Raw genomic sequence first — 24,095 nt, 5'->3', positions numbered from 1 at the left:
GCCCAGAAGCATGCTGTGCCCAAGAAGGCCGTCAAGAAGAGCGTGCCGGCCGCCGCGGGGAAGGTGGTGAAGGTCACCAAACGCAAGGCGTACACCCGGCCGCAGTTCCGTCGCCCGCACACGTACCGCAAGCCGGCGACAGTCAAGCCCAGCAACAACCTGAGCGCGATTCCGAACAAGTGGGACGCATTCCGCGTGATCCGCTACCCGCTGACCACCGACAAGGCCATGAAGAAGATTGAGGAGAACAACACGTTGACCTTCATTGTGGACTCGCACGCAAACAAGACGGAGATCAAGAAGGCCATGCGCAAGCTCTACCAGGTGAAGGCGGTGAAGGTGAACACCCTCATCCGCCCGGACGGCCTCAAGAAGGCGTACATTCGCCTTTCCGCCTCGTACGACGCTCTTGAGACGGCCAACAAGATGGGCCTGCTGTAAGCGCACGAGGGGGCATGCGTGTAGAACGACAGCGTGGGGCGGTGTTGGTGACAGGGCACGTTTTGCACCCTCGTAAATGTGTTTTGTTGCACGCTCGCTTTGAGTTGCCTTTCACTGGTCGGCGATGAAGAGGAAGCCAATTTAAAGGTTTTTTTTTAAAAAAAATTCTTTTGGTGTCATTTAAAATTTATTTTTCAAAACTCAAGAAAAAAGGGCGTCTTGGCGGTTGTTGGCGGTGACGTGTCTCTTTTGCAGTGTGCGCCCGCTTGTGCTCTGGACGCGGGGCTTCGCAGCGGTGCGTGAGCTTTTCAGGTGTATTGCCTGTTGTTTCTGTTTTTCTTTTTTTTCTTTTTTGTTTTTAATGTTCATGTCGTGTGGGCTGTGGGGCGGCTGTTAAACAACAAAAGGCAGAGTCACGTAGTGCTGCACAAGGACGAGGGACAGAAATCTCTCTGGCGGGGGGTTGGTTTATACATTACTAATCTAAAGCGTTCTGCTGTAAGGCTTATCCCCCCCCCCCTCGCTCTCGTTCTTTTGGATTCAGTGCGTCCATTGTGGTTCGGGTTCGCTTGCTTCTTCGCTGCCATACATCCTCCGCGTGGGTGTGCCTGCACCGTGGAAGGAGGGGGAGCGAGCGGCAGGGAAGACGACCGACGCAAGTGCACGGAGAGGGGACTGGGGGACGCGTGCCGGCTTGAAATCATATAGAAGGAAAGAGTGGTGTGAGGTGACTGCGGGGGCCAAAAAGCAAAATTCAGACACGGCCACGGTGAAAAGTACACACACACACACACACACATCGAAAGCTAACAGCAAACCGAAAAGAGTGATACATATATATATTTAGTGTGGCAGCGAACTTCTGTCATTTTGTGTTTTTATTTTTAGTGGCTTGTTTTTCGTGATGGACAAAGTGTCTATTCTGCACGCATTTCCGAATGGATCAACGTTTTTGGCGGATGTCTCTTCCTCCATCCTACGAAGGCCAGTCGTATCCCTGACGACGCATGATGGTCCTCATGCCATCGCCTCGGACGTCAGCCACGAGGCGTTTATGAGTGCGCTTTCCGCGTTGATGCCCGCATCCCAGTCTTGGGTCCACGATGCTGGTGGGGAGGATGAGTTAAGTGTGATACGTGTGGTCTCCATCACTGGCTCGGTGGATTTTCACAAACGCCTCATCGCAGAGTGCGAATCATACTGTCGCCTGTGTTGGCGTCTACAGCATGCGGTTGATTGGGTACTTTTGAGGGAACCAGTGCATAAGAATAACACCACCTCCAAACTGGCGCCCTCCCACGCTTCCGATGTGGATTTGCTCTCTCATTTAGTCTACCCTTTGGAGCCCACGGCGTTCCTGGCGGCTGCCTTTGCTTTGCCCCCGTTAGTCGCCGTAGCATCCTCGTTGCCAGAAGATGAGGATCCTGCAGCAAGCGGAAGGCAGAATGGGTTGCGCTCCTCGGAGTCCTCACAAACTGTACCGTATTGCTTTTTCTACAGATGCCCAGTGCTACGTTTGTTGCAAGGAGATGCCGTTGGGAGTTACTCCCGTAGTGGTTGCGGCGGTGAAGAATGCCCCTCGGAGACACCCAGGATGACTTTGATGGAGCGCATCGCTTCCGTCGCCAGCGTGGCTGGTGTCTGTGGGTGTGTCTCTCCGCTCCACAGCACACTAAGCGTGCGCAACCGCACCAAGATTGGGCTTACGCTCTCGGCGTACATAGAGGGCTGTCTGCCGCTTTCAGTGACCACCAATGGTGACGGTGCATCAGTGGCCGTAACGAGGGAAGGAGAGGATCCGTTTTCGCGCTGGAGGGACGATATACTGTGGCGTCTGCTTGGGTTGCTGGTGTCGGCGCTGGCCGTGGCGCACGCGTCTGGGTTTCACTTTTGCGGTGAACTTTCCGCTGATGACATTCTTTGCTTTGCGCTGCCAGAGGGCGACACCAATGGCTTTGCCCAGGAGACACTCTCGCATGAGGGGAAGCAGGACCCCAAGTCTATGGGCCAGCGCCTCAGGGAGTGGGTGAAAGGAAATCAAGGGAGTTGGCTTATTACTGATGCCACTCCAGCACACCACGCCTTCTTTATGTTCGCCACCCTACCGCGGTGTCTCTTTATGGAGAAGGCAAAAACACCGTCTGACGTGGCGGCGGCGCAGCGACGCGACACCGCCGCTGTTGGTCGTATTCTTGTGGCTGTCGTGGAGGAGATGAAGCGTCGGCGCGGGGCGAACGGGGTGAACAGCTGCTCGGAACTTCTCTTCGTTGCCGAGCGTATGGCGGCTGTGGAGGGGGGAGGTGGGAGAATGTTGGAAGCGGAGGCCCCAGCCCACCGCTTTTCGCAGCTGCAGGCCGTACAGCTGCGGACCTACCTCTGGCTGCTGCGTGCCATTGTTGAGGAGCGCGACACTCAACTCGCCGCAGCCCTCCTTCATAACAACAGCGCTGTCAAAAGCAAGGAATCGAAGCTGCCTTCGGCAGCTTCGCCGCTCACTGAGGATAACATGGCCTTTCTGGAGCAATTGAAGGAGCGGGACCGTCTACTGAGCGAGCGGGAGAAGAAGTTGGATCGCTTCCTTCACCTATACGAGCTGACAGCTGAGCGCCTGGATGAACTGCCAGTGAGGCGGGACAGTTTTGATCACCTCAGACGGTCGTTACTGTGCACACCATGTTCTCGGCCCACCGCAACACCACGAACACCTCCAAACACCGCATCGGCATCTGCACCCATACCGCCAGCAAGGGTGCGGCAACCGAATACAACGTCTACGCGACGTCCTGCGACAGCGGCAGCGACGGAGGCCACACCGTCCGATCGAACTGGTCCCCTCTATGGTCTTTTGCGCTCTTCACGGGAAGACAAGGCAGGGGCTGCTCCGGCTCCAGCTTCCAATACCGCCCCTTCGTCACGCTCCATGGCGGCTGAGTTGGGTAGTGAAAGACGAACACAGGACGTGACCCCACGACAACGTGTACTTAGGGTATCACCGGAGGCCGTGTCAGCAAGCTCGTCGTCTCTGTTGCACCTGAACTGGAATGCAGCGGGGAACACGTGGATCCGCGAGGGTGTGACTGCTACGGCGGCGACCGCCAAATCTTCCCGCACGTATCACCCGAGGAGTGTCTTGCCTGGGGACGTTGGCCGCCCCCTTACTGCCCGAACCCAGACGTCTTTCGCTTTTGCGACGGCAGTTGCAGCAGCAGCTACAGCCGGGAAAGGGGGAGGAGTTTCTACAGTGGAGGGAAAGGCACCAGCAAAGCTAGTGCCAGCGCGCCGTGCAGTCTTACCCACTGCAGCTGCTTCCAGTGGGGCACACGTGCGATGCATGACACCAACGCGGGGTCACGGGCAGGCGTCCATCCTGCTCTCACCAGGCGTCTCCCCGCTGGCACATGTGACAGACGACAGCTCCTCGTTGCTTCTCGCCACGGGGTACAAAACGCCTCCACCAACGAAGTCCATCTCTGCTTCGCCACAGTCACGTGGTGCCACGGCAGTCAATGTGTGGAATAGACTGTCGATATCGCATTCGGCGAGCAGCACAACACCGGGAGCTACCCCGAGGCACATGGAAGAAAACTCTTCTTCACGTTACGCGAAGCACCTAAAACTGGGCTCTGCCTCTGATTTGGGACTCAGCCCGGTGTCTGGGCACTTGTCAGGAGCCACACCGAAGGACAAGACACCACGTTACAAGCCCTCGTTGTACGTGTCGCCCCCAAAGGGGGCGACGGATTTATTCGCAACACCACCATCATCGACAATGAAGCGGAGCAAAACACTGGCCTTGAGTGCGCGCAGCCCTCTACGAAAGTGCGACACCAGTGTTCAGGTGATACGAATGCGCGACGATAGCGGGGACTCTTGCTTGAACACTCCTCGCGGTGCGCCGCTTACGCGACACCGTGGCTACGGCGTCAGCGGGTCTATAGGTGCAAAAACGAAAACCCCGAATGCTGGCTCGCTTGATGGCACGCAGCGCCTTCGTTCAAATGAAGATTTGCTCATCTCGAAGTTACTCAATGACTCCAACCCTGTGGCGATGAGGCAGTCTGGCACCCCTCAGAGGAGCACACCCGGGCGTCCTCAGTCCCGTCAGCGTCAGGGGCAGGAGGAAAACGCGACGCCTCGTGTTTCCCGTCAGCGCCTTGCCAACGATGGCTGGGTGGATCACAAGCTCGAGGCCCTTGAGCAGCTGCGCTATGACTTCCAGCAATCAGAGCAGGTCAAGAGTGCACGGAGTCCCCCCAGGGGCAAATCATTTACCAGAAGCCCCAAGGAGCCGAATGCTGCTTGCGACTGGGGGGCGTCCACGTTGCAAGCAGATCGTGGGAGAAACGCGGACGCTTCTGCATGGGGTGACATAATTGGCCAACCTGCCGCGCACGCCACCGGTAACGACAGCAAAAGCATGTGTTGAGGTTGCTATCGGGGCTCGGTGGCAGGGGGATTCCTCCAGCGACTGCCACAACCAAACAATCAAAAAGAGGAGAGAAAAGAAAAAAAAGGAAAAGCTACAAATGAAGGCCAAAAAATCAGGCACGCATGCATAGAAAAAAAAAACAAAGTAGAGGGAAAACGGGGAGGAGGAGGTTGACGGTCTTCACTTTGTCTCTCATTGCTGCCCCGCTGTATCTGCTGCATTGATGATGTAGATAAACTGCAATGCAAACACGAGAGAAGAGGCGCACGTGTCCAGGGAGTGAGTGAGAGTGATGGATGAAGTGCGGGCAGCAAACGGTCTTGAACCAATTTGAAGAGTTTAGAAACAAAACAAGAAAAGAGGAAGATGGAGAGGAGGAGGGAACAAGATGAGAATTATTTTGCTTCTTCCCCCCTCCCCCCCCCCACCAAGATCGCTTCTACACCTCGTTTGCCTGCATCACGCGCGGCTGTATTTTTGTGTTTGTGCCTCTCATTATTTCTGCACAGCGGCAAGCAAACCGCAAGTGGATCTTTTTTATTTTTATTTTTGTTTTGTTTTTGTTTTGCTGCTTTGATGCGGAGGGTGGTGATGCATGTCTGTATTGTCCCTCGCCCCATCTCTTTGCACGATGTTGGATGCCTTTTTTTTCTTCTTCTTCTTGTTTGGCTGCACGTGCATCCTCCCACTCCTGCCCTTCCATTGAATGAGACGCCGCCAAGAAAAAAAAATCCACAGGGGAGAGGAGCGGCGACAAACACAAGCACGCACAAAGGGGCCAAGCCAGAGAGAAAGGGGCCGGCAATTGCTTCCGTAGCTGAGAGCGCCGTGTTTTTTTTTTTTTTTCATCCCTCCGAGATGTGATTTGAATTGTTGTTGTTTATTTCTTTTCCATTTCCTCAATTCGTTTTTCATAAATTTTATTTATGACCCGATGTGCACGCTGCCCACCGCCATTTACGCCGTAGTTTGCTGCTCCTGCACCCTTCTAGACTACTTTTTTTTCTCTTATTTTGTATTTATGGCGCCTACTCGCTTTTTGTCATGCGCTCTTTGATTTGTGTGCTGAAAGCCGCCGTGCGAGTGGCCAGCAGGGAAGGGCAACGGGGGCGGTGAGGTGCATAAATGGGAGCGCGATGAGTTTTATGTCAGTGTCGCACCTGCCACAAAATTACCGCCACAACTGGCCGTTTTTTTTTCTTTTTGTGTGGTTCTTTTGTCGCCACTCTTCTCTCGACATATTCTCGGCTTCAAGGCGACCGCAGCAGCAGCACTACAACAAGTGGTGCGGAAGGCAGAAGACGGGGAAGATGGAGGACGATATCGTGCGGGGCCGGTGTGCAGCCGTCGTTCAGCAGCTTCTCTACAGTGGAGAAAAACGGACAGTGCGACGAGAGGATCAGCAGCGTCTGATTGGAGCCGCTGCGGAGGAGCTGCGGCAGCGTGCAATGCTGATATACCGCCTTTGTCGCGCAAAGCATGAGAAACTCGCGTCGCACCAAACTGAAGACGCGGCGTACTGCGTGTTGGCGGCCACTTCCTCCTGCCAGCCATCGCTCTGGGCCGTGCTGACTAACTGGAGCCGGGCGCTGCGTCCACGAGCCCCGGAGCTGCGATTTGGGGCCCCTGTTCTTGTGACAGTGCGCCTGAGGGAGGTGGAACAGTTCATCACTCGCGGTCTTCACCTTCTCCCTGCATCGAGCGCAGAGGACGCCTGCCCACCGGCAAAGGGCGGCAGCGCCACTTCGACGTGTGCATCGCTGATGCGTGGCGGCACGAGGAAACACCCACGTGAGGGGGAACACACCCCGGCGGGGAATTTAGAACCAGAACTCGCAACTCAGTTGGCGTTCGACTACTTCCAGCTGAACGTAACGAACTCAAAAAAATTCTATGCCGTTGTTGCTGCCTACCAGAAGGAGCTTGGTGTGAAACTGCTAGATAACAGGGAAGGGTCTGCTCCCACAAGAATGGTGACTTTGTGTGGTTCAAGGAACAGTAGACATGGTGTGCTGGATGGCGATGGTATCAGCGTCAGCAGTCACGATAACATTTGTTATGCCGGTGGCGGCTCACTCCCTGAGGAGGAAGAGGAGGGCGATGTGGGCGAGTATTCGCTTCTGTTCCCTCCAGCATTATCATCGTCTGTGACATTTGGAGATGCATTTTCTGTGACGTCGCTTCGGTCATTTACTTCTTCCATGAGTTTGATTGCAGTCGCCGATAAGGTCGAGGCGGCCTGTTCCACGTTGTTTTTTGAGCGCCTGCAGCGCTGCCTGCGAAACCCCTTGCTGTACTCCCCATTGGCGACCATGAGAGAGGCCAATGCCAGCGTGTTTGGTGTTGCACAGCATCATCCGCTGCCCGAATCTCAACTCGAGGCTGCCTACTTGCGTGCCTGCCAAGGCGCCATGGTGGGAAATGGCGGATTACTGGCCTTCCCCACGCATTTTCTACACCCACTTCGGGCGCATCCAACGTCGTTGATGCCGCTGCCCCTGCAAATGGTTACTGTGCAGCAGCTGTGGAGGCGGCTGCTGGTGGCGGGCCTGTGGCTACATGTGGTTGGAACTGAAATGGGTGACGCCCACACACAGCCTGAGGTGGGCGCCTACTGCATTACCATCGTGGGGGCGTCGCGACGTGAGCTTTGCTGCAGTGTCTGTGATACTCTAGTGCGGGAAAATCCCGTCTTGCGACTATCTGCGTTGGCGCATGAAGTGGAAACGCGAGATGACAATCAGCCCATTCGTTCCTGGGAAGAAATGATGAGTATGGCCCTCCCCACCTCCACGGCAAACGGTTCCCTCTGCGATGAACTCCTGCGGTGCCTTTCACAACGGCTGGAACAGAAGGTACGTGAGCAGTCAGGCTGTGACTCATCTACGCTCTCTTGTACCTCGACGACAGTAAGCGCGGCGGCTAACACGAAAAGGGGCAGTCGCGCATCTTATTTAGCGCGTTCCCCCTCTTCAAACACCCTGCTGGAGTTGCTTATGGATGTTGAGGGCGAGTACCCGCTTCCCGCGTGCCGTGCGGCGTTGCTTGGAAAGCCAGAAGGCGAGACTGCACTCCGGCAGCTGCTGAGCGCTGCCTCCACCGAGGCGGACAAAGCGACGAGTACGCATCACCCCGATGCAGCCGCGACGATGTCACAGGAGGTAAAGGAGTTACTGGATACCGTTCCGTGCATTCCGCGCCTGCGTGATGTCGATGGGGTGCTGGAGTGCGCTGCGTGCCTGCAGCAGTTTCACCAGGGATGCGTCTGCCCTCTGCAGCGAGAACCTGCCGAGGGGATTTTTTTGTGTCATGCATGCCGGCTCACACGTGGCCCACAGTTGTTGCCGCCACTCCGCTGCAGCTTCATCACGAATGGGGGGACAACTGCGGCATGAGACGGACAGGAGCTTATAGGCCTGACTGTGGCCCCAAGTTGAACGTGTTTCCGTCTCCATGCGTGCATGCGTGTGTCTGTGTGTGTGTCTGGGCGTCTACACCTCGTTGTGGCCTTCGCCAGGATGAAACGTGCGCCTGCACACATAATGCCGTTCGTTTTATCTTCCCGCGTATATATATATAATATAGATACATACATTGGGGTTCATGCGTGCGCTGGCGTTTTGCATTTTGTTTTATCTTTGCGCACTTTTCCGCCGTTCTGCTTATTATCCAACGTCGTGGTTTTCCCACAATTCATTAGGCGAAAGTGAGATACACACAAACGGACATCACCAACCTCGAAAAAAAAAATGACAACGATGGCGAGCAAATTAGCGACAGCGCATCTCACAGGGCCCAATTGCACTGCAAAGGACCCCAAGGCAGAGAATTTGTGCACAGGTGGTGGTGGGTACATGGCTGAGAGGGTGTACGCTGGCCCTCGCAAAAGCTCAAACTGCGCTTGAGCGACTTTGCAGCATGTATACGGCGGCGTATGCTGATCGTTGCCAATAGTGTGCGCCACTGAGCTCCGCCAGGACTGCCGTTACTTCAGCGGCAGTGCTTTACATTACTGCAACGCTGAAATCGCAAGGGACCATTGCGGATGCAGCAGGGGCCGTCTTGCTGCGATACAGTCACCAGTGACACATCAGATACGGGCATAAGGCATACGGATGCCGGATGCTGCCACGGTGATGGCGACGGCACTGCGAGGACTGCCGCCTTCAGTGAGCCTCCATCCACGTTTTTTTTTTTTCATTTGTTTGAGTGTGGCAGTGACACGAAGGGACCGTACTTCTCTGCTTGCGAGAAAATTTGCTTTTAAGTTTTTTTTTTTTTGTTGCTTTGCCGTTTGACTTTGTGTTGAATCTCTTTCTTCGGTTTGTCTTTTGCACGTGCGTGTGTTTGTGCATTTTGCCTCCGTTTGCCGAAAGCAGCGTCGTTGGGCGAAGTCTGAACGCGATGAGGGTTCCACGTCGCCCAACGGTGTGCTGCGGCGCGAGGTGCCGGGTTGGAGGGATGCGTCGTCTCGCGCGTGTCTGTCTCTGCCCTTCATGTACGACCGGTCATGTGGCTGAGGGCCGCGGCCCTCCCTGGGCGTGATGGTGGCGCTCAAGGCGAAGGCTGGTGAGGCATCTGTGACGTGATATTCCCTGTTTTTCTCTTGTTCCCTCTCTTCCACTTCCGCCTCACCTCCTCGCGGTGCTGTTGTGTGGGCTGCGAGGCTGGAAGAGATACACGAAGGAAAAGGAGTGAGAGAAAGAGAGAGGATCAGACCCATCGTTTTTTTTTTTTTTGTGTGTGTGTTGAATTATTTAACTGTGAGGTCAATAGCTTTTTTTGCTTTTTTTGCACTGCAGAGATGGCAGCTGCTGAGGCTCGCGCCGGCCGCCAGTCTTTCCTCGTGGTCTTTGACTTCGACCACACGATTGTTGACTGCAACTCCGATGAGGTGGTGCCGCAGTGTTTGGGGCGCGGCAATTTTCAACGCTCCCTGCTGGCGGCAAAGACGCCCATGCAGTCGACAAGCCTTATGGATGCCGTTTTGGCACCTTTTTCACGGGAGCAGATTGAGGATGCTGTGGCAAAGAGCGTCGTGATGGACGCGGGAATGCCCGACGTCTTTCGTTTTCTTCTTCAGCAGCAGCAGCAGCAGCACCGTGGCGCGCCAGGTGAGGGTGTTGCTAATTCCCTGCGAGTTGAGATTGCCATTGCGAGCGATGCCAATATGCTGTTTATTGAGAAGAGCATTCAGCACCATATCCCCTTTGCCCAGCACGCCATTGCGCAGATTCACAGCAATTCGCTTCACGACGTCCACGACGGTGGGGAGTCGCGCCGCTGTTGTGTCGGCAGGTACGAGTCGGCGGGTCACAATTGCCTCAGCTGCAACCGCAATCACCGCCCCAACATGTGCAAGAGCCGCATCATTGCTCGTCTGTTGCACGCCAGTCGTCTAATTGATCCCACCGTCATTTTTGTTGGCGACGGCGCGAATGATGTTTGCCCGGTGCTTCACATGTTGCGGCCGCGCGATTATTTTATGGGGCGTCGTGGCTTTAAGGCCCATTATTTTCTCTCAGACAAGCATAGTGTAGTGGGGGGTTGCTGCAGGATTGACTTGTGGTCGAGCGCCAACGAGTTACTGCAGAGCTTGAAACGCGCCATGGATCCTGCTGAGCGGTTGCCGGTGATGGTCCGCTTTCGTGACGTGGGTTCACAGGAGTTCCGCGCGGTGACGCTGCAGCAGCGCCTTCCGCAGATCCTCGAGCGGACGCTGAAGGAGAATAAGGCATACATAACAGCGGAGGCAACGCGGCGGATTTATGCTCTCGCTGAGGCGGTGCGAAATAACACGGCGGTGGCACCGCTTCCTGGTCAACAAGTGGTACTGCCTTGGCTACAGGGTTATGCCGCTGTAGCAGAGTTTGACCAGGACTCGCACGCATTGCCTCAGCAGCGGCAGGAGGAGGAGAAGGCGGGGAATGGTGCGGTTGTTGCCCCTCGCTGGGGGCAGATACCGTGGCTCCTGGGCGAGATTTACCTTTACAACCTTCTTGCACAGTACTTGCTGCTGGCGGAGGGTGGTGGCTGCAACAATACGAAGCCCACCGCGGACGAGTGGACCCCAAACATCATCACGCCGTATGTGGTATGTAATCCCATTGGCACCCACGACTGCCCCATTGCGACGCACGGGGTGCTGACAGCAAATAGCGCTACACCGGAGCTGTCATTTGACGCATCTTTTCTCGCCAAAGACGGGTCTACTTTTGGGTCAAACACTATTGTGGTGCAGGAGGGTAAACGCAGGTATTGTGACATCGCCGCTGGTGATGCTGTCGTACCGCGGCATGGATACTTTCTACCCTATTTCGACTTTTTTATACATGAAAAGCGTGAGGTGCTACACAATTTTTTGAAACCCAAAATATGCCCTATGCTTGCATGTACACCATGGGAGTCGGATGACTCCTTTGTTCCTGTCCTGCTGCGCTGGATGTTGTGGGGCAACAGCGTGGATCTCTCTACCTTTACACTGGGAGAGCTGCGAGAGAGCCACGCCGTGAATGTGGCAGGGTCTGGAAATAAGGACGGGAAGGGTGAGGAGTGTGCGAGGGAAAGAGGGTTTGAAGGGTCAGCGGCAAGCGCGACGGAGGGTTTGCGTCTGGCAGAGGCGAAGTCAGTGGCGGGGCAGGATGATTGCATCCTTGGCAACCAGGTGGAGGAGGTGGCACAGCTGATACGCCGCATTGTGCACACGGAGCCGAGGGAGGGTGCGGCACGTCCCCGCACAATTGATATTGTGATGGATAACGTGGGGGTCGAGTGCGTGGCGGACCTCATCCTCACCCTCTGGGTGCTGCATCACCACCCCTCGCTGCGTGTGACCCTGCACGTCAAGAACATGCCCTACTACGTTTCGGATGTGACTCCGCCGGACATTGCGTTCCTCATTGAGGAGTTGGAGGAGTGCGCGCGGCGCGAGCCTGCGATGGCGACGGTGCTGATGCCCTTTGTGCGACTTGTTCGTGAGTCCCTCGACAATGGCAGGCTAAGCATCGACGCCGACGCTGTGTGGACGCAGCCGTCCGAGTACCGTGAATTGCCGCCGAAGGTGTGCAACACCTTCTTCTACACGCAGCGGGTCTTGTCGGAGGCGGAGCTGCGGGAACAACAGCAGGTGCAGCAGTCAGCATCGTTTTCGTACGACGCGTGCAAGCGCTACACGGCCTACTCGGCGCTTGTTATTTTCAAAGGCGACCTCAACTTTCGCCGCCTCCTCGGTGACCGTCACTGGGACCGTCGCGCTTTTGTCTCAACGCTCGCCCCTGCCGAGCTGGACGCCTCCGCGATGCCGGAGCTTCTGTTTGCTGACACACCGCACGCCCGCAACGGTCAGCATCGCCCCACTCAGGCGGGCGAAGTTGCGGCGGATGAAATCATCAGCTTCCAGCGCATTGTGTCATCCTACTGGCCGGTACATGCCGTGCCGGTGTGTGCCATACGCACCTTAAAGAGCGAACTGAGCATCGGTGTGAAGGTGGCGCAGCAGGAGGCACTGGACCGTGTAGATCCCACCTGGAGGACGTCAGGGAAATACGGCGTTATCCTTCTTGCCTCTGGCAATCGATGAGGATAACGATGGGAGAGAGGGTAGTAAAGGACAAAATGAAAACGAATCATGGTGGTGCCTATATAGTAATTTCTTTGTCTCTCTCTGTGTGTGTATGTGTTTATTTGCATCTCTGCCTGGGGCGCGGATGTACAGGGGAAGGCTATGTTTTTTTTTTTTTTGTCTTTGATCCACACATACTTTGACGTCTATTGGCTGTTTTCCTGCACTTCAGATACTATAGGGAGTTATGTCAGAGGTTTTTGTCTTGACGCGTCCTGCCCACCCCGCCCTCTCGACTTCTCAACTTCTCTCCGCTGATTGTCTGCCACTACTCTCGGGTTTCATTACACGTAGCACACCAAAAAGGAAACGACACCTGCGAGGCGAGGCTCTCACAAAAGAAGGCCAAACAAAAGGGGCCGCTATGCACTGTACTGCCTAAGGTTACTGCCATCGCCTTGACAAGGCTTCTTCCTTTCTTTCTTTGGTTGTTTAGTTATTCTGTTTATTTTTTACTTTATTACAGGCTTACGTACATATACATTCTCTGTTGGTGCCATGCGGCGTGGGGTCGCGCTTCTCTGTGTGATTATTATCTGCAGAGTCCCGCTTTTGCGCCTCTTTTCAAACCATATCGTGTACGTCTCAGGAGTTGCACGCCGCCCCGGTGCAAGCCACGCACGAGGTGGAGCATGGTGGCAACCGGCTCTCCACACTGTGGGAGCTTCTGCGGAAGCCGCGGCTCGATGGGTGGGGGGAGGAAAGGGCGCCGTTGTTTGACATCGTTCCGCTTTCAGAGGCGTCTGCTATCTGTGACCAGATATCTAATGAGGGCAACGAAAGCGCCCTTGTGCTCGTGTACGCGCCGCAGCTGTTCCTACAGTACAACTATGCGCAACTGCTCCCGCTGCTGGCAGGGATGGCGGAGGACGTTCGTCTCATGCTCGAGTCAGTGGCCACCGCACGCCAGAGAGGAGGAAACGCCTCCGATCTCGATGGCGTTGCAGCGTTGTTTGCGGAACACGGGTTTCGGGTACTCGTGGTGGACGCGTCCTTTGTGGGTGAAGAAGCTACGTTTTTTTTTTTTTTTTGGGGTGAACGTGGACGAGGCGGTGCACATAACCTGGCGCCAGTGCCGCTTGCGGGCCAGTCTGGGAGGGAACTGTACGGGTTGTCGTTCTTGGAGGTGACGGCGGCGAGGGATGACGAGGACATGGGCGAGACGACGGCCATGCGTGACCTGGTGCATTCCCACGTGGCCGGGCTTCTTAAGAGTCTCTTGACACCTAAAGGGCACTCGCGCGGCACCTACACTGTACACCCCACCGTTCTGCTGAAACTGCGCCAGGGTGAACAGGCAGAAAACACCATGGAGCGGTTACTGTTGCGTGAGATTCCGCCTCTCTTGTTGTACCAGGCGATGAAAGCTCCTATGTACCTTTTGCAGATGTTACTTAGCTGCCGGAGTGCCACGCCGTGCTCGCCTGCGCATTAGCAACTTGGGTTGTTAGGCGCCGAGCGCCGCTGCAGCTGCATCGGGGGCCCAGAGAGTCCCCAGGAGGTTTTACAGTTTGTCACGGGTGAACTGCAGCAGATGAGCCTGGAGATGCTACGGAAGCGTCGCCAAGCTGCCGTAGAGAAGAGTTGTCGTCGCTCATGGAGGCGCATTGACGTCTCCGATGCACCCGATAAGGAGGTGCTCTTGACTGTATACGATGTGGGCAACGATGCCGACGACGTGGTGTTCAACGCTCCCATTCAGTACGCGGAGCTGAAGGAGAAAACCGACGAGGAAGTGGGTCGTGAGTACGTGTAGCCCATGCTTGCCAAGATACACTTTCTGCACCAATCGCGTGATGCCGTCCTCCTGCGTGAGGCACCTCAGAACGCCGAGGTGGTGCAGCGTGTGAGAAGTGTGCTACGAGAAAGGCAAACGAAGGACCTCAAAACGGGCGTGCTGCCCACCCACGGCGTCAGTCTGGAGGAGCGTCTTCGGGGGGGCGACAACGCCGGGGATGAGGAGGAGGAGGAAAATCGCCTGCTGCTCATGGAGTACCAGCGCTCCCATGCCGAGGCGGCGAAGCAGCTCCGTGATCACCCCTTTGGCCGCCTCGTTCGTTACCTCAACAAATGTATGGATCGCATCGAACTTTTGAGGAAAACTATTTGTGTGAATGAGGGGGCGCGGCACGGCGGCAGATGAGACGACTGTGCGCTTGCACGCCATGCAGCAGGAGCACCAGTGGAGGCTCGAGAATGCGGAGCGGTTTTTACGGGATATGCGGCGGGTGGAAGAGGAATAACTGCGGGCACGGCATAATTTTAAAAAACACACACACAAATTAATAATAATAATAATAAGCGAAATATTGAAATTTGTCGCAATTATTTGTGGCACTATCGTCAGTTTTACGATGCACTGGAAGCAGCCAAGGCGGTCTCTTCTTGATGCAGGGGATTGAGTTGTGCGGGTGGGTGGGGTGTGGGGCGGGGAATGTGTGTGTATGTTTGTGTTTGTTTGCGTGGGCGCCTCCTTCGCCTGTCTCCGCGTTACCATTGCACTTTACTTCTTTTTTCTTTTTTTTTACTTCTTCTCCTCCTCTTCCTCTTTTTTTCTGCTTCTCCGTGGCGCTGGACACCCCTTCCCTACGTGAACCTTCAGTTCGGGAGATGCGAGTGAAAACGGGCAAATAAGCGAGTAATTGACGGAATACCAACCCGTTTTTATTTTGATTTGCCGTTGTGTGTGGCTTTGATGGCTTGTTTGGGCGGGGTGCGTAGAAGGATGATGACATCCCCGCTGTCGCACGCGCTCTTCAGTGGTGCGACTGCTGTGCCAGGATCGGGTCTTTTTACCATTACAGGCTTCTTTATGGCGGCGTTTCTCTTCCTGCCGTGGTCGACGCATAAACGGCAGCTCATTTTTATGATAGCCGCCTTTCTGCTTGTGATGGGCTTTGCGATATTGTATTGGTGGTTGTCTCGGCAGAGTTCACCAACGGTGCAGCTGCAGAATGAGGATGCAGTGAACCAGGCTATTTTTCAAGATGACGGTGGTCTCTCTTTACAGAACCATAGAGGCATCAACGCCCAAGACCGGCAACATGAACAAGGGGAGGAACACTCGCGACGTATGCAGTTACTTTCTCACGGATCAGCTGGATACTGTTCCTCAGCGTCCCCATGCTACATGCGCTGGCACAGAGCTCTCCCGGCGATTGAGTTGTGCATTTTGGGTATTCTTGTAATTGTTTCCCCACACGTGATGGTGATAAACGAGGATAGTGTAGACAATATTGTGGTGAGTAGTGAGCGGATCTCTGCAGCGCAGCGCAGATACCCTGTGTCCAATGTCTGGAAGGTGAGTTTCCTTCATGCTTGGTTTCTTTTTGCGTTTAATATTCCCTTGGCCGCTGGCCTTGCCATTGGATTGGTGCACTTTGCGGTGCTGATGACGCACTTTAGACACCTGGGTTTTGGAAGCATGGCGACGTCGCTGCTGTGGCTTCTGATTCCGCTTTGTTGCATCCCTGTCGTTGCGGTGCAACATCGTCGACGACGTTTGCGGCAGCGACTGACCGCAGGTATGCTCAACACGGGTGGTGACGCGCTCTCCTCCGCGCCTCATGCGAGTAGTCATGTGGTTTATAATGAATACAGCCCGATGGAGGCCTTGCCTTCCCCACAGTATGCGGTGAGGCAGGAGGGCACATCGAGTGTGTCGCACCGCCAGGGATTGAGGGTGTCTCCCTCCATGCGGCCTGAGCATTTTTTTTCTACCACCTCTGCATTGCTGCCGTCACTTCACTGGAGGAATCACTCTGCCGCAGACGACATACTGGTCAAAGAACCACTTGACTCACTTGTAACGCGGCATGACGGCAGCAGTATTGCTTCTACTTGTGGGATTCAACCACCATATCTTTTGCTTAGTCCAAGTGGTGGGGTCATTCTTGGCGCTAGTGAGAGTTTTGCGGCTCATGTCGGGATGACGGTTGAGCGCCTTGTTGGCCAAACGTTTATGTCTGTTTTGGGGTGGTTAGAGGTGGAGAACCGGGAGGCATTGGAGGAGGTTGTTCAAAAAGTCACCGCCTTCTCGCACAACAGCATCGTTGCTGCAAGGGATGACGGAGACGGGGCAGATTGTCGCCTAGGCCCTGGGTGTGTGGATCGACGCTCGTTGCAAACGGGGTTGCGGGTGGAGGCGGAGACGGTCGTGGAATCTCAAGGAGGCGAGTATTCAACAGTGCAGGGCGGCCAGTCTTTGCCGCGCATGGGTGACGGTACGGTGCGGCGTATTTTGCTTCGAGGGCGCTGTCCGTGCCGCTCTTCCTCCACCGTAGTCTCACCACTGGTGGGGGACCAGGAAGTTTCTGCGCGAATCCATGCAGACGGTAAGGACGACGAGTTTTTTACCGTAGAACATAGTTTTGGAGGCGGCGAGTATTTTTGCCTCTCGCTAGATGTGTGGATGTGCCCTCGACAGGACTCCACCGGCGGCTTTCTTGTTCTTTGCCAGCCTCGCCTTCACTGCGTGCTGGATTGGACGCCATTGGCATGTTTTTTGGTGCACCCAGTCACAGGCTGCGTGCTGTACTGGAGTCGTGAGGCGGAGCGGCAAACAGAGAGGCTGGCGTATGAGATGTTGGGGTGGCAGTCACAGGCCATCCCCACTCCACACTCCACGGGCTTCGGGAGTCGTCACCACGATATAAAGTACGATAACATGGGGGGAAAAAAAGAAACAAGACGGCGAGGGACGCGGTTGGAGCCATCTTTACAAGCAATCCTTCAGTTACCGTTCCCTCCAGCTCTCTCTTTGTCTGTGACACTTCAACCACTTGCTGGGAAGTTTGTGGAAGAAGAAGAGGTGGCTTTGGAAGGCGCTGTGGCAGGTCTTCTGTGGCCTCCACTGCACTCTTTAACTCAGAGGAATACACATACTGCCTCGGATAGCCGCAGGGCGGCAAGCTACCCACCTGATGCGAGAGGAAGTTGCTGGCACAGGCCTTGTGTGGGTGATGTGGATGGGAACAAGACTCCATTTCCGCATCTACATTTACCTGAAAAACCACTGAACAATTTTGGCAGCCCGGTCCAGGAGAAAACAGGGTGGTGCTTTGCCTCGCTGGCGAGTGCTCGGGAAGACGCTTCTACATGGCTCTCTGCAAAGGTGCCGCTGCTGTTCACTATACACAGTGAGGTGAGCATGCCTTTTGGCAGCTCCACGCTAGAGCCTTGCGTGGAGCCGGGGCATGACAGTATGCATGCCTCTGCTGGAAGTCTGCCTGAGCACCAGACCGTTTTGGAGAACTTAACTCACCAGGTTGTGTGTGAGATGTTGCCCGCTTCATCAACAGGGGAGAATGGGGTAGAGAAGAATGTCTGCGGGATGCCGCCGCAGGGAGATGGATCCAACCAGGACACGAACCGACAGCCATCTAACGGAGTGTCGCTTCGAAGAGGAAGCTTGACTACGCATGCACTGCAGCATACTGAATCTGAAGGTCTACAACGAAACATCTGCAATGAGGATGAGAAGGACCCCGACGCCAAAGTCACGAGGGATGAAGCGCCTCTGAAATTGCCGCAGCTCTCAACACGCGCTGCTATTGGGTCTACACTGACTCCAGCGTCGTTGCAAGCATCCCTGCGCACTAGCCAACATGTTTCACCTATCCTCAGCAATGCGCGAAAGGCGACGTGTGTGGAACCCAATCTTTCCGGTGCGTGTGGAGGCGGCAGTGACGCAAATAGTGACAATTGTGACTATAGCAGCAAACAACGTGGAAAGCGCGACAGTGACAGTAGGGGATGCACGGCACTCACACCATTGGATGGGCGGAGTTCCAGCAAATTGAGAGATGTGCAGGTGCCACGACTTATCAGTCCGCTGCCACGAGAGCACCCAACGAGTACACGAGGAAATATTGAGGAGGCCTGTAGTGAAACGGTGCTCTTTGGAAAGCAGCTTGGCTACAATCCCCAACAGTATCCCCAGCAACCGTCCTATCCGCAACAACCTAAGCCTTCGCTGCTTTCACCTCAGCCCTTGGCGATCTTCCCTGCATTGTCATCCGCAGCAGGGTCGACCGCCCTGAGTGATTTTGCTACCACCCCGATCTCTAACGTGAATACTACCAATGAGGGGTACCCGATATGGGCAATGCTAAGGAGTGGCGACGAGGCAACTATTCCCTCTTGCGTTATCCGTGTGCCCCCTGGAGAGGGCTTCCTCTTTGGCCGCAGTAGCCAATGCCACGCCACTACCGTGGATGGGTTTGTTAGTGGCATCCAGTTCAAGATTGTTCGGCAACTCGGCTCGGAGCTTCAGTTGTTGCAACCCACCAGTCCGCGGGATTCGAGTCATCCCAATCTCTTAACGAATCCTACGCACACGTCGACTTTCTCCGGGCCTCATCCGACTTCCGCTGCACCAGGAAATTGGATCTTCGTCCTGTACGATCAAAGTGTCAATGGCACCTTCGTCAATGTGAGGAAGGTAGGTAATGGGAAGTGTGTAAACTTGCGTGATCACGATCTCATTACGTTCAGACTGAGCTCCTCACGATTCTTCTTGGGATTTCAGTTTCTACTCACAAATGAACAAGGGACACCGCTCTCGGAGCGGGCGGATGTGCCGGCGAAGTCCTCTGGCATGAACTCGTCAGCCGTATTGAAAGGGGCACGGCCGCTGCGTCACCGCACCTCCTCTGAAACTGGAAGTTTCTTCGCGGCATGTAACAGTCAACTGGGCGGTGGGGCGCAGAGCAAAAGCAACGGCGGTAGTAGTAGTCGACGACCCGCGTCGGCGACAAGAAGCCGCAGCAGCCGAGCCGGGGCTGCAGTGCAGCATCGTGAGACGATTGAATGGAAAATCGGTGAGGAGCTTCTTGGTAAAGGGGGAAACGCTGAGGTGTTCCTTGGCATGAACATGACCAACGGAAAACTCATCGCAGTTAAGCGCGTTCCGCTGCCCACCACCGCGTCCGAAGACCCAAATCACAAGGAGGGGCTCAAACAATACATAAGTCTGCAGGAGGAGATTAAAGTTCTCTCCAAAGCCATACACCCAAACATTGTGCAGTACTTTGGGTCCTCGCAGAACCTGCAGTACTTTAATATTCTTCTTGAGTTTGTGCCTGGGGGATCTTTGCGTCATTTGCTCGATAACTTTGGGGCCCTCAGCCCGGGGGTGATATGCTCCTACCTGCGGCAAACACTGGAGGGCCTGCACTACCTGCACCAACACAACTTGGTGCACTCCGACGTAAAGGCAGCGAACATACTCGTCACGGAGAAGGGCCGTGTGAAGCTGTCCGACTTTGGTACAGCGAAGCTTCTCAACAGGCAACATAGTCAGTCGGTGGATCGGGATGGCAAAGCGGAGATTGTTGATGGCAGTGACACCGCAACCTTTCGGCTCGCGGGCACGCTGCGGTGGATGGCGCCAGAGTTACTCCGCGGTGGCGCTGGACCTACAAAGGCGAGTGACATTTGGTCTGTTGGCTGCACCTTAATCGAGATGCTTTCAACTGAGGCTCCTTGGAGTGAGTACGACTTCGAGAGCGAGGAGCAGCTCATGAATCTACTCAAGTACACCACCGAACCTCCAGAGGTGCCGGAGTGCGTTGAGCTTCCCGAACTAACATCCATTGCAAGGCGGTGTCTGACGTTTGACGCAGACAGCCGTCCAACGTGTGCGGAGCTGCTGCAGTTGGTTCTGGAGGCAGCGAAGCGGTACCAGGAGCAGCAGGCGCAACTCTCATCACCGGCGGATGTGTCCCGTGTTCCACCAGCCACCACCACCTCTGCGGCCCTTCCTTCTGGTGAGGGGGCGGTGGTGGGTGCTTCTGTGCGGCTGAATAGCAAGCATGAGGGGAGGCCGCAGCATCGCGACCCGCAGGAGGCGACAGATGTGACCGTCTCGAAGGGTCGGGAGTGAGGTGACTGCTCACAGTGGCCGAGGCGGGTCGTTAGGGCGACGGAAGTGCGTGCTCAGCCGCGCCAACCTCTGGACATGTGCGTTTTTTATTTGCTGCAGGGCGGACAATTAAAACAACAAAAGAAAAAAAAGAAGAGGGGAGCCCACAAACAAAAACAACAGCAACGACAGAACGTGTGAAGGCACACTGATAGAGAAGGGGGTGGGGAAAAACAAACAAAGCGAAGTTGGAAGCAACAGCAACAACAAAACAAGAATACAAACAAATAAACGACAACGACAACGCAGTTGATAGTGCGGGAGGATAGGGACATAAAGTGTTGCACGCATGATGCTCGATGTGCACATGCGAGTGTGTCAGCTGTGTAGATCATTTCATGGGCAGGTATTCATGACACATACACACACACATACAAAGTGAGAGGCAAATAAGATGGTGGAGGAGTGCGCCCAGGTGCTGATGCCAACACAAGACGTTGATGTTAATATATATATTTTGTTGTCTCTCTCTCTTTTTGTTTATATATATATATATACGATAAAATATGTAATGTGGGTTCTTATGAATGAACAGCGATATAGGAAGATACATTTATTCATTTTGTAGCAATACACACTCAATCAGGGACGATAGAGGACTGAGAGCGACTTCTGTGGTCTCTGCGTAATGACGGCATTTGATAATGACGAAAATACGCTGAGCATAAGTCACACACCCTTGCCCATGGCATTGCCGTTTCCTTTTCAGTTTGAAAGCGTCGTGCCCAGGCCACCATCAACGGTTTGGGATTACGTGCTGTCACTGCTCTGGATGGTTGGAAAGACGTTGGGCCTGTTCCTCTTTTTATTGTTCTCTGCCCCAGTTTTGCTGCTGTTGCATTGGCTTCTTATGCTGCTAGACCGGCGCAATAGGCGAGCCGTCCTGCGGCACCAGCAGCTGTGGTCGTTCAAGAGCGTGCCGCACGTGCGTCCGGTGCGGGTCGCTGCGTCACGGGAGTTTCCTCTTGAGAATTGGCACCTGCGCTGCGAGGATGGTCGACAGCGGTGGTGCTACGGCGAGTTGTTGAACGAGGAGGAGGGCAATACACTCGGCAAGATGCAGGCCGCAGGGTTGGCGTTTTTCCCGTCCAGGGACGTTCCCATGGTGGGGGAACACTACGAGTGGGCTGCGGGAAACGCCGTCTCGCCGACGCAGGAGCCAGACATGCGGGCGATCAAGGAAAAACGGCGCCGTTTCGTGGAACAGTACCAACTCGGTCTCAAGACAACAGTGGAGGTGCGTCGACGTGCGTCGTCGGAAGACGCCGTGAGGGACGGGGTGGAGTTTCTCCTTCAGTTGCAGGATCCGTACTCCGGACACTGGCCAAACGATTACAGTGGACCACTGTTTTTGACCCCTGGTCTCATTTTTGTCAAGTTCCTGATCGCGGGTGGGGATCTTCATAAGATGTTCCTCCCGCACAAGGACCATCATCACAAGGATGACAAGCCGTGTTGTTGCGGGGAGGCAGCACGGTTGGAGTTGATACGCTACCTGCGTAACTACATTAACAAGGACGGAGGCTTTGGGCAGCATACGGAGGGGCATAGTACGATGCTCGGGACGGTGCTTAACTACGTTGCTTTGCGCCTGATGGGTGTGCCGGCCGAGGATGCCGATGCTGCAGGGGCGCGGGCGTGGATACGTGGTCATGGCGGTGCGGTTTCCATCCCAACCTGGGGCAAGGTATGGCTGTGTATTGTGGGTCTATACAGCTGGGATGGCATTAACCCCATTCCTCCGGAGCTTTCACTCCTGCCAAATTGGGTTCCGTTGTCTCAGGGACGACTATGGTGCCACAGTCGCGTCGTTTCCGTGCCCTTCTCTTACCTGTACGGTACGCGATGGACGCCTAAACCTCATCCCCTCTTGAGACGTCTTCGCCAAGAATTGTACACAGAACCATATCATCAAATATCATGGGAACAACACCAGAGTAACATCTGCAAGTTGGACTGTTACACACCACTTTCCTCTACATACAAATTCACCGCGAAAATGTTTAAATTATATGAAAAGCTTCACAGTAAGGCTCTCCGCAGGTATGCGTTGGAGGTGGCCTGGTCCCATATTGCGTACGAGGATGAGGACACCAATTTTATATGTCTTGGACCTGTAAACAAATTATTGGATATGCTTATTACATGGATTCGAGAGGGCGAGAGTAGTGGACGTTATCAGAATCACCTCACTCGTGTAGATGATTATTTATATATGGGACCAGAAGGAATGCGTATGAGCGGTTACAATGGATCCCAGCTGTGGGATACTTCTTTTGCTGTACAAGCCATATGCGCTGGTAGCATGGAACTTTTGTACCCACAGGAGATGGACCTCGCCCATCACTATGTGGATATTGCGCAGGTGCGGAGGGACCCCAAGGCAGCGGCCTCCTTCTACCGCCATCGTACAAAGGGTGCATGGAATTTCAGTACCGCGACACAGTCGTGGCAAGTGTCAGACTGCACTGCGGAGGGTCTACGTGTGATTCTGTTGTTGCGTCATAGACCATTTTCTGTCTCCCGCATGCGTGACGCTGTGGATGAGATTCTTTCACTACGAAACAAGAAGGCTGGTTGGGCTTCCTACGAACCCATGCGTGCACCGGCCTATGCAGAGCTTTTCAATGCGGCCGATGTGTTTAAGGATGTGATGACGGACTACGGCTACGCTGAGTGCAGCAGCAGCTGTATCCACACCTTGGCTCTCTTTCGTCAACATTACCCGGGGTACCGACGGACGGACGTCAACACTGCCATCCGCGAGGGTATACAATTCGTCTTGTCTTTGCAACGACCCGACGGTAGTTTTTACGGGAGCTGGGGGGTTTGCTTCACCTACGCGGCGTGGCTTGTGGCCAGCGCACTTTGCATCTCCCGTGAGATTGCTGACATGGCTAATCACCCATCCTGCGTGCGTCTCATTGACTTCTTGCTTTCCCATCAGAATGCCGACGGAGGTTGGGGCGAAGACGTTACCGCCTGCATGCGTTCACTCTGGGTTGATAGCCCGAGTGGCAGCCAGGTTGTGAACACTGCCTGGGCGGTGATGGCAATCATGTCAGCCGCCGGGGAGGCAGCTCGTGTGCCGCCAAAGCGGCGGGAGCAAATCCGTGTCGCTGTGGAGCGGGGCATTCACCTTATCATGTCGAGGCAGCTTGTCACAGGGGACTGGGCCCAGGAGCGCATCAGTGGCGTGTTCAACGGCAACAACCCGATTAACTACCCGGGGTACAAGAATACGATGCCGGTATGGGCGCTGGGGGCGTACAACGCCTGGAAGAAAACCTACACCGTCCCACGGTACCACAGTATCAGTCTTCCGGGTGCATTTGGGCTTGCGGGGAATAACTGAAGAAGTGAGGGCGGCCGCCAGTGGCGGGACAAACACGTAGCAAACAGGCGCAGCGGCGGCAATAGTAATCAACACAGGGTCAGATTGACGTGTGTATACGAAACGGGTGTCAGTGGGGTTCTTGTGGAAAGAAGAAGGAGATAAGGGGGGAGGGGTAGAGAGGCGAGGGTGTTTCAGTCTCACGGAAACTTACACAAAGTTAATAAGCCCCATGATTGACCACAATCAAAAATGGAGGAGAAACGGATGCATGATCAAAATGTAAGGGGTACGGAATAAAGAGGGGAAACAACAGCAACAACCAAAAGAAAAGCAAACGCGCGCG

General features: G+C 54.8%; 8 protein-coding genes across 8 annotated transcripts, besides 14 other annotated features; all 8 read left to right on the top strand.

Moving 5' to 3' along the window:
• On the top strand, window positions 1-441 carry TraAM80_06461 (60S ribosomal protein L23a; the record flags this gene model as incomplete). The annotated part of the gene is made up of 1 exon (XM_029383304.1): window positions 1-441. A coding segment is annotated over one exon (441 nt), but the record flags the coding sequence as incomplete, so codon positions are not given.
• Window positions 442-765: 324 nt separating this feature from the next.
• Window positions 766-801: a sequence feature (A-rich).
• A 418-nt stretch (window positions 802-1,219) lies between these two features.
• Window positions 1,220-1,240: a microsatellite.
• A 105-nt stretch (window positions 1,241-1,345) lies between these two features.
• Window positions 1,346-4,867, top strand: TraAM80_06460 (uncharacterized protein; the record flags this gene model as incomplete). Its single annotated transcript, XM_029383303.1, has 1 exon — window positions 1,346-4,867. The coding sequence occupies one exon, from the start codon at window positions 1,346-1,348 to the stop codon at window positions 4,865-4,867; it is 3,522 nt and encodes a 1,173-aa protein (XP_029236850.1).
• A 53-nt stretch (window positions 4,868-4,920) lies between these two features.
• Window positions 4,921-4,961: a microsatellite.
• A 442-nt stretch (window positions 4,962-5,403) lies between these two features.
• Window positions 5,404-5,437: a sequence feature (A-rich).
• A 75-nt stretch (window positions 5,438-5,512) lies between these two features.
• Window positions 5,513-5,536: a microsatellite.
• Window positions 5,537-6,006: 470 nt separating this feature from the next.
• TraAM80_06459 (uncharacterized protein) lies at window positions 6,007-8,265 on the top strand (the record flags this gene model as incomplete). The annotated part of the gene is made up of 1 exon (XM_029383302.1): window positions 6,007-8,265. One exon carries the CDS (start codon window positions 6,007-6,009, stop codon window positions 8,263-8,265), a length of 2,259 nt encoding a protein of 752 aa, XP_029236849.1.
• Window positions 8,266-8,324: 59 nt separating this feature from the next.
• Window positions 8,325-8,356: a microsatellite.
• An 81-nt stretch (window positions 8,357-8,437) lies between these two features.
• Window positions 8,438-8,465: a microsatellite.
• Window positions 8,466-9,674: 1,209 nt separating this feature from the next.
• Window positions 9,675-12,449, top strand: TraAM80_06458 (Phosphoethanolamine/phosphocholine phosphatase; the record flags this gene model as incomplete). Its single annotated transcript, XM_029383301.1, has 1 exon — window positions 9,675-12,449. One exon carries the CDS (start codon window positions 9,675-9,677, stop codon window positions 12,447-12,449), a length of 2,775 nt encoding a protein of 924 aa, XP_029236848.1.
• Window positions 12,450-12,899: 450 nt separating this feature from the next.
• Window positions 12,900-12,953: a sequence feature (GA-rich).
• Window positions 12,954-13,350: 397 nt separating this feature from the next.
• TraAM80_06457 (uncharacterized protein) lies at window positions 13,351-13,926 on the top strand (the record flags this gene model as incomplete). Its single annotated transcript, XM_029383300.1, has 1 exon — window positions 13,351-13,926. The coding sequence occupies one exon, from the start codon at window positions 13,351-13,353 to the stop codon at window positions 13,924-13,926; it is 576 nt and encodes a 191-aa protein (XP_029236847.1).
• Window positions 13,927-14,250: 324 nt separating this feature from the next.
• On the top strand, window positions 14,251-14,634 carry TraAM80_06456 (uncharacterized protein; the record flags this gene model as incomplete). Its single annotated transcript, XM_029383299.1, has 1 exon — window positions 14,251-14,634. The coding sequence occupies one exon, from the start codon at window positions 14,251-14,253 to the stop codon at window positions 14,632-14,634; it is 384 nt and encodes a 127-aa protein (XP_029236846.1).
• A 140-nt stretch (window positions 14,635-14,774) lies between these two features.
• Window positions 14,775-14,792: a microsatellite.
• Window positions 14,793-14,895: 103 nt separating this feature from the next.
• Window positions 14,896-14,956: a microsatellite.
• Window positions 14,957-14,997: 41 nt separating this feature from the next.
• Window positions 14,998-15,054: a sequence feature (GA-rich).
• Window positions 15,055-15,216: 162 nt separating this feature from the next.
• TraAM80_06455 (putative protein kinase) lies at window positions 15,217-20,376 on the top strand (the record flags this gene model as incomplete). Its single annotated transcript, XM_029383298.1, has 1 exon — window positions 15,217-20,376. The coding sequence occupies one exon, from the start codon at window positions 15,217-15,219 to the stop codon at window positions 20,374-20,376; it is 5,160 nt and encodes a 1,719-aa protein (XP_029236845.1).
• Window positions 20,377-20,586: 210 nt separating this feature from the next.
• Window positions 20,587-20,661: a microsatellite.
• A 235-nt stretch (window positions 20,662-20,896) lies between these two features.
• Window positions 20,897-20,926: a microsatellite.
• Window positions 20,927-21,043: 117 nt separating this feature from the next.
• On the top strand, window positions 21,044-23,770 carry TraAM80_06454 (lanosterol synthase; the record flags this gene model as incomplete). Its single annotated transcript, XM_029383297.1, has 1 exon — window positions 21,044-23,770. The coding sequence occupies one exon, from the start codon at window positions 21,044-21,046 to the stop codon at window positions 23,768-23,770; it is 2,727 nt and encodes a 908-aa protein (XP_029236844.1).
• A 286-nt stretch (window positions 23,771-24,056) lies between these two features.
• Window positions 24,057-24,090: a microsatellite.
• Between the last annotated feature and the right edge of the window lie 5 nt (window positions 24,091-24,095).

The sequence above is a fragment of the Trypanosoma rangeli genome, assembly GCF_003719475.1.
Source record: "Trypanosoma rangeli strain AM80 chromosome Unknown Tra_15.4_contig_00235, whole genome shotgun sequence".
Taxonomy (NCBI): domain Eukaryota; phylum Euglenozoa; class Kinetoplastea; order Trypanosomatida; family Trypanosomatidae; genus Trypanosoma; species Trypanosoma rangeli.
The sequence above is the reverse complement of the archived record's forward strand: the minus strand, read 5'-3'. Positions and strand labels throughout refer to the sequence as shown.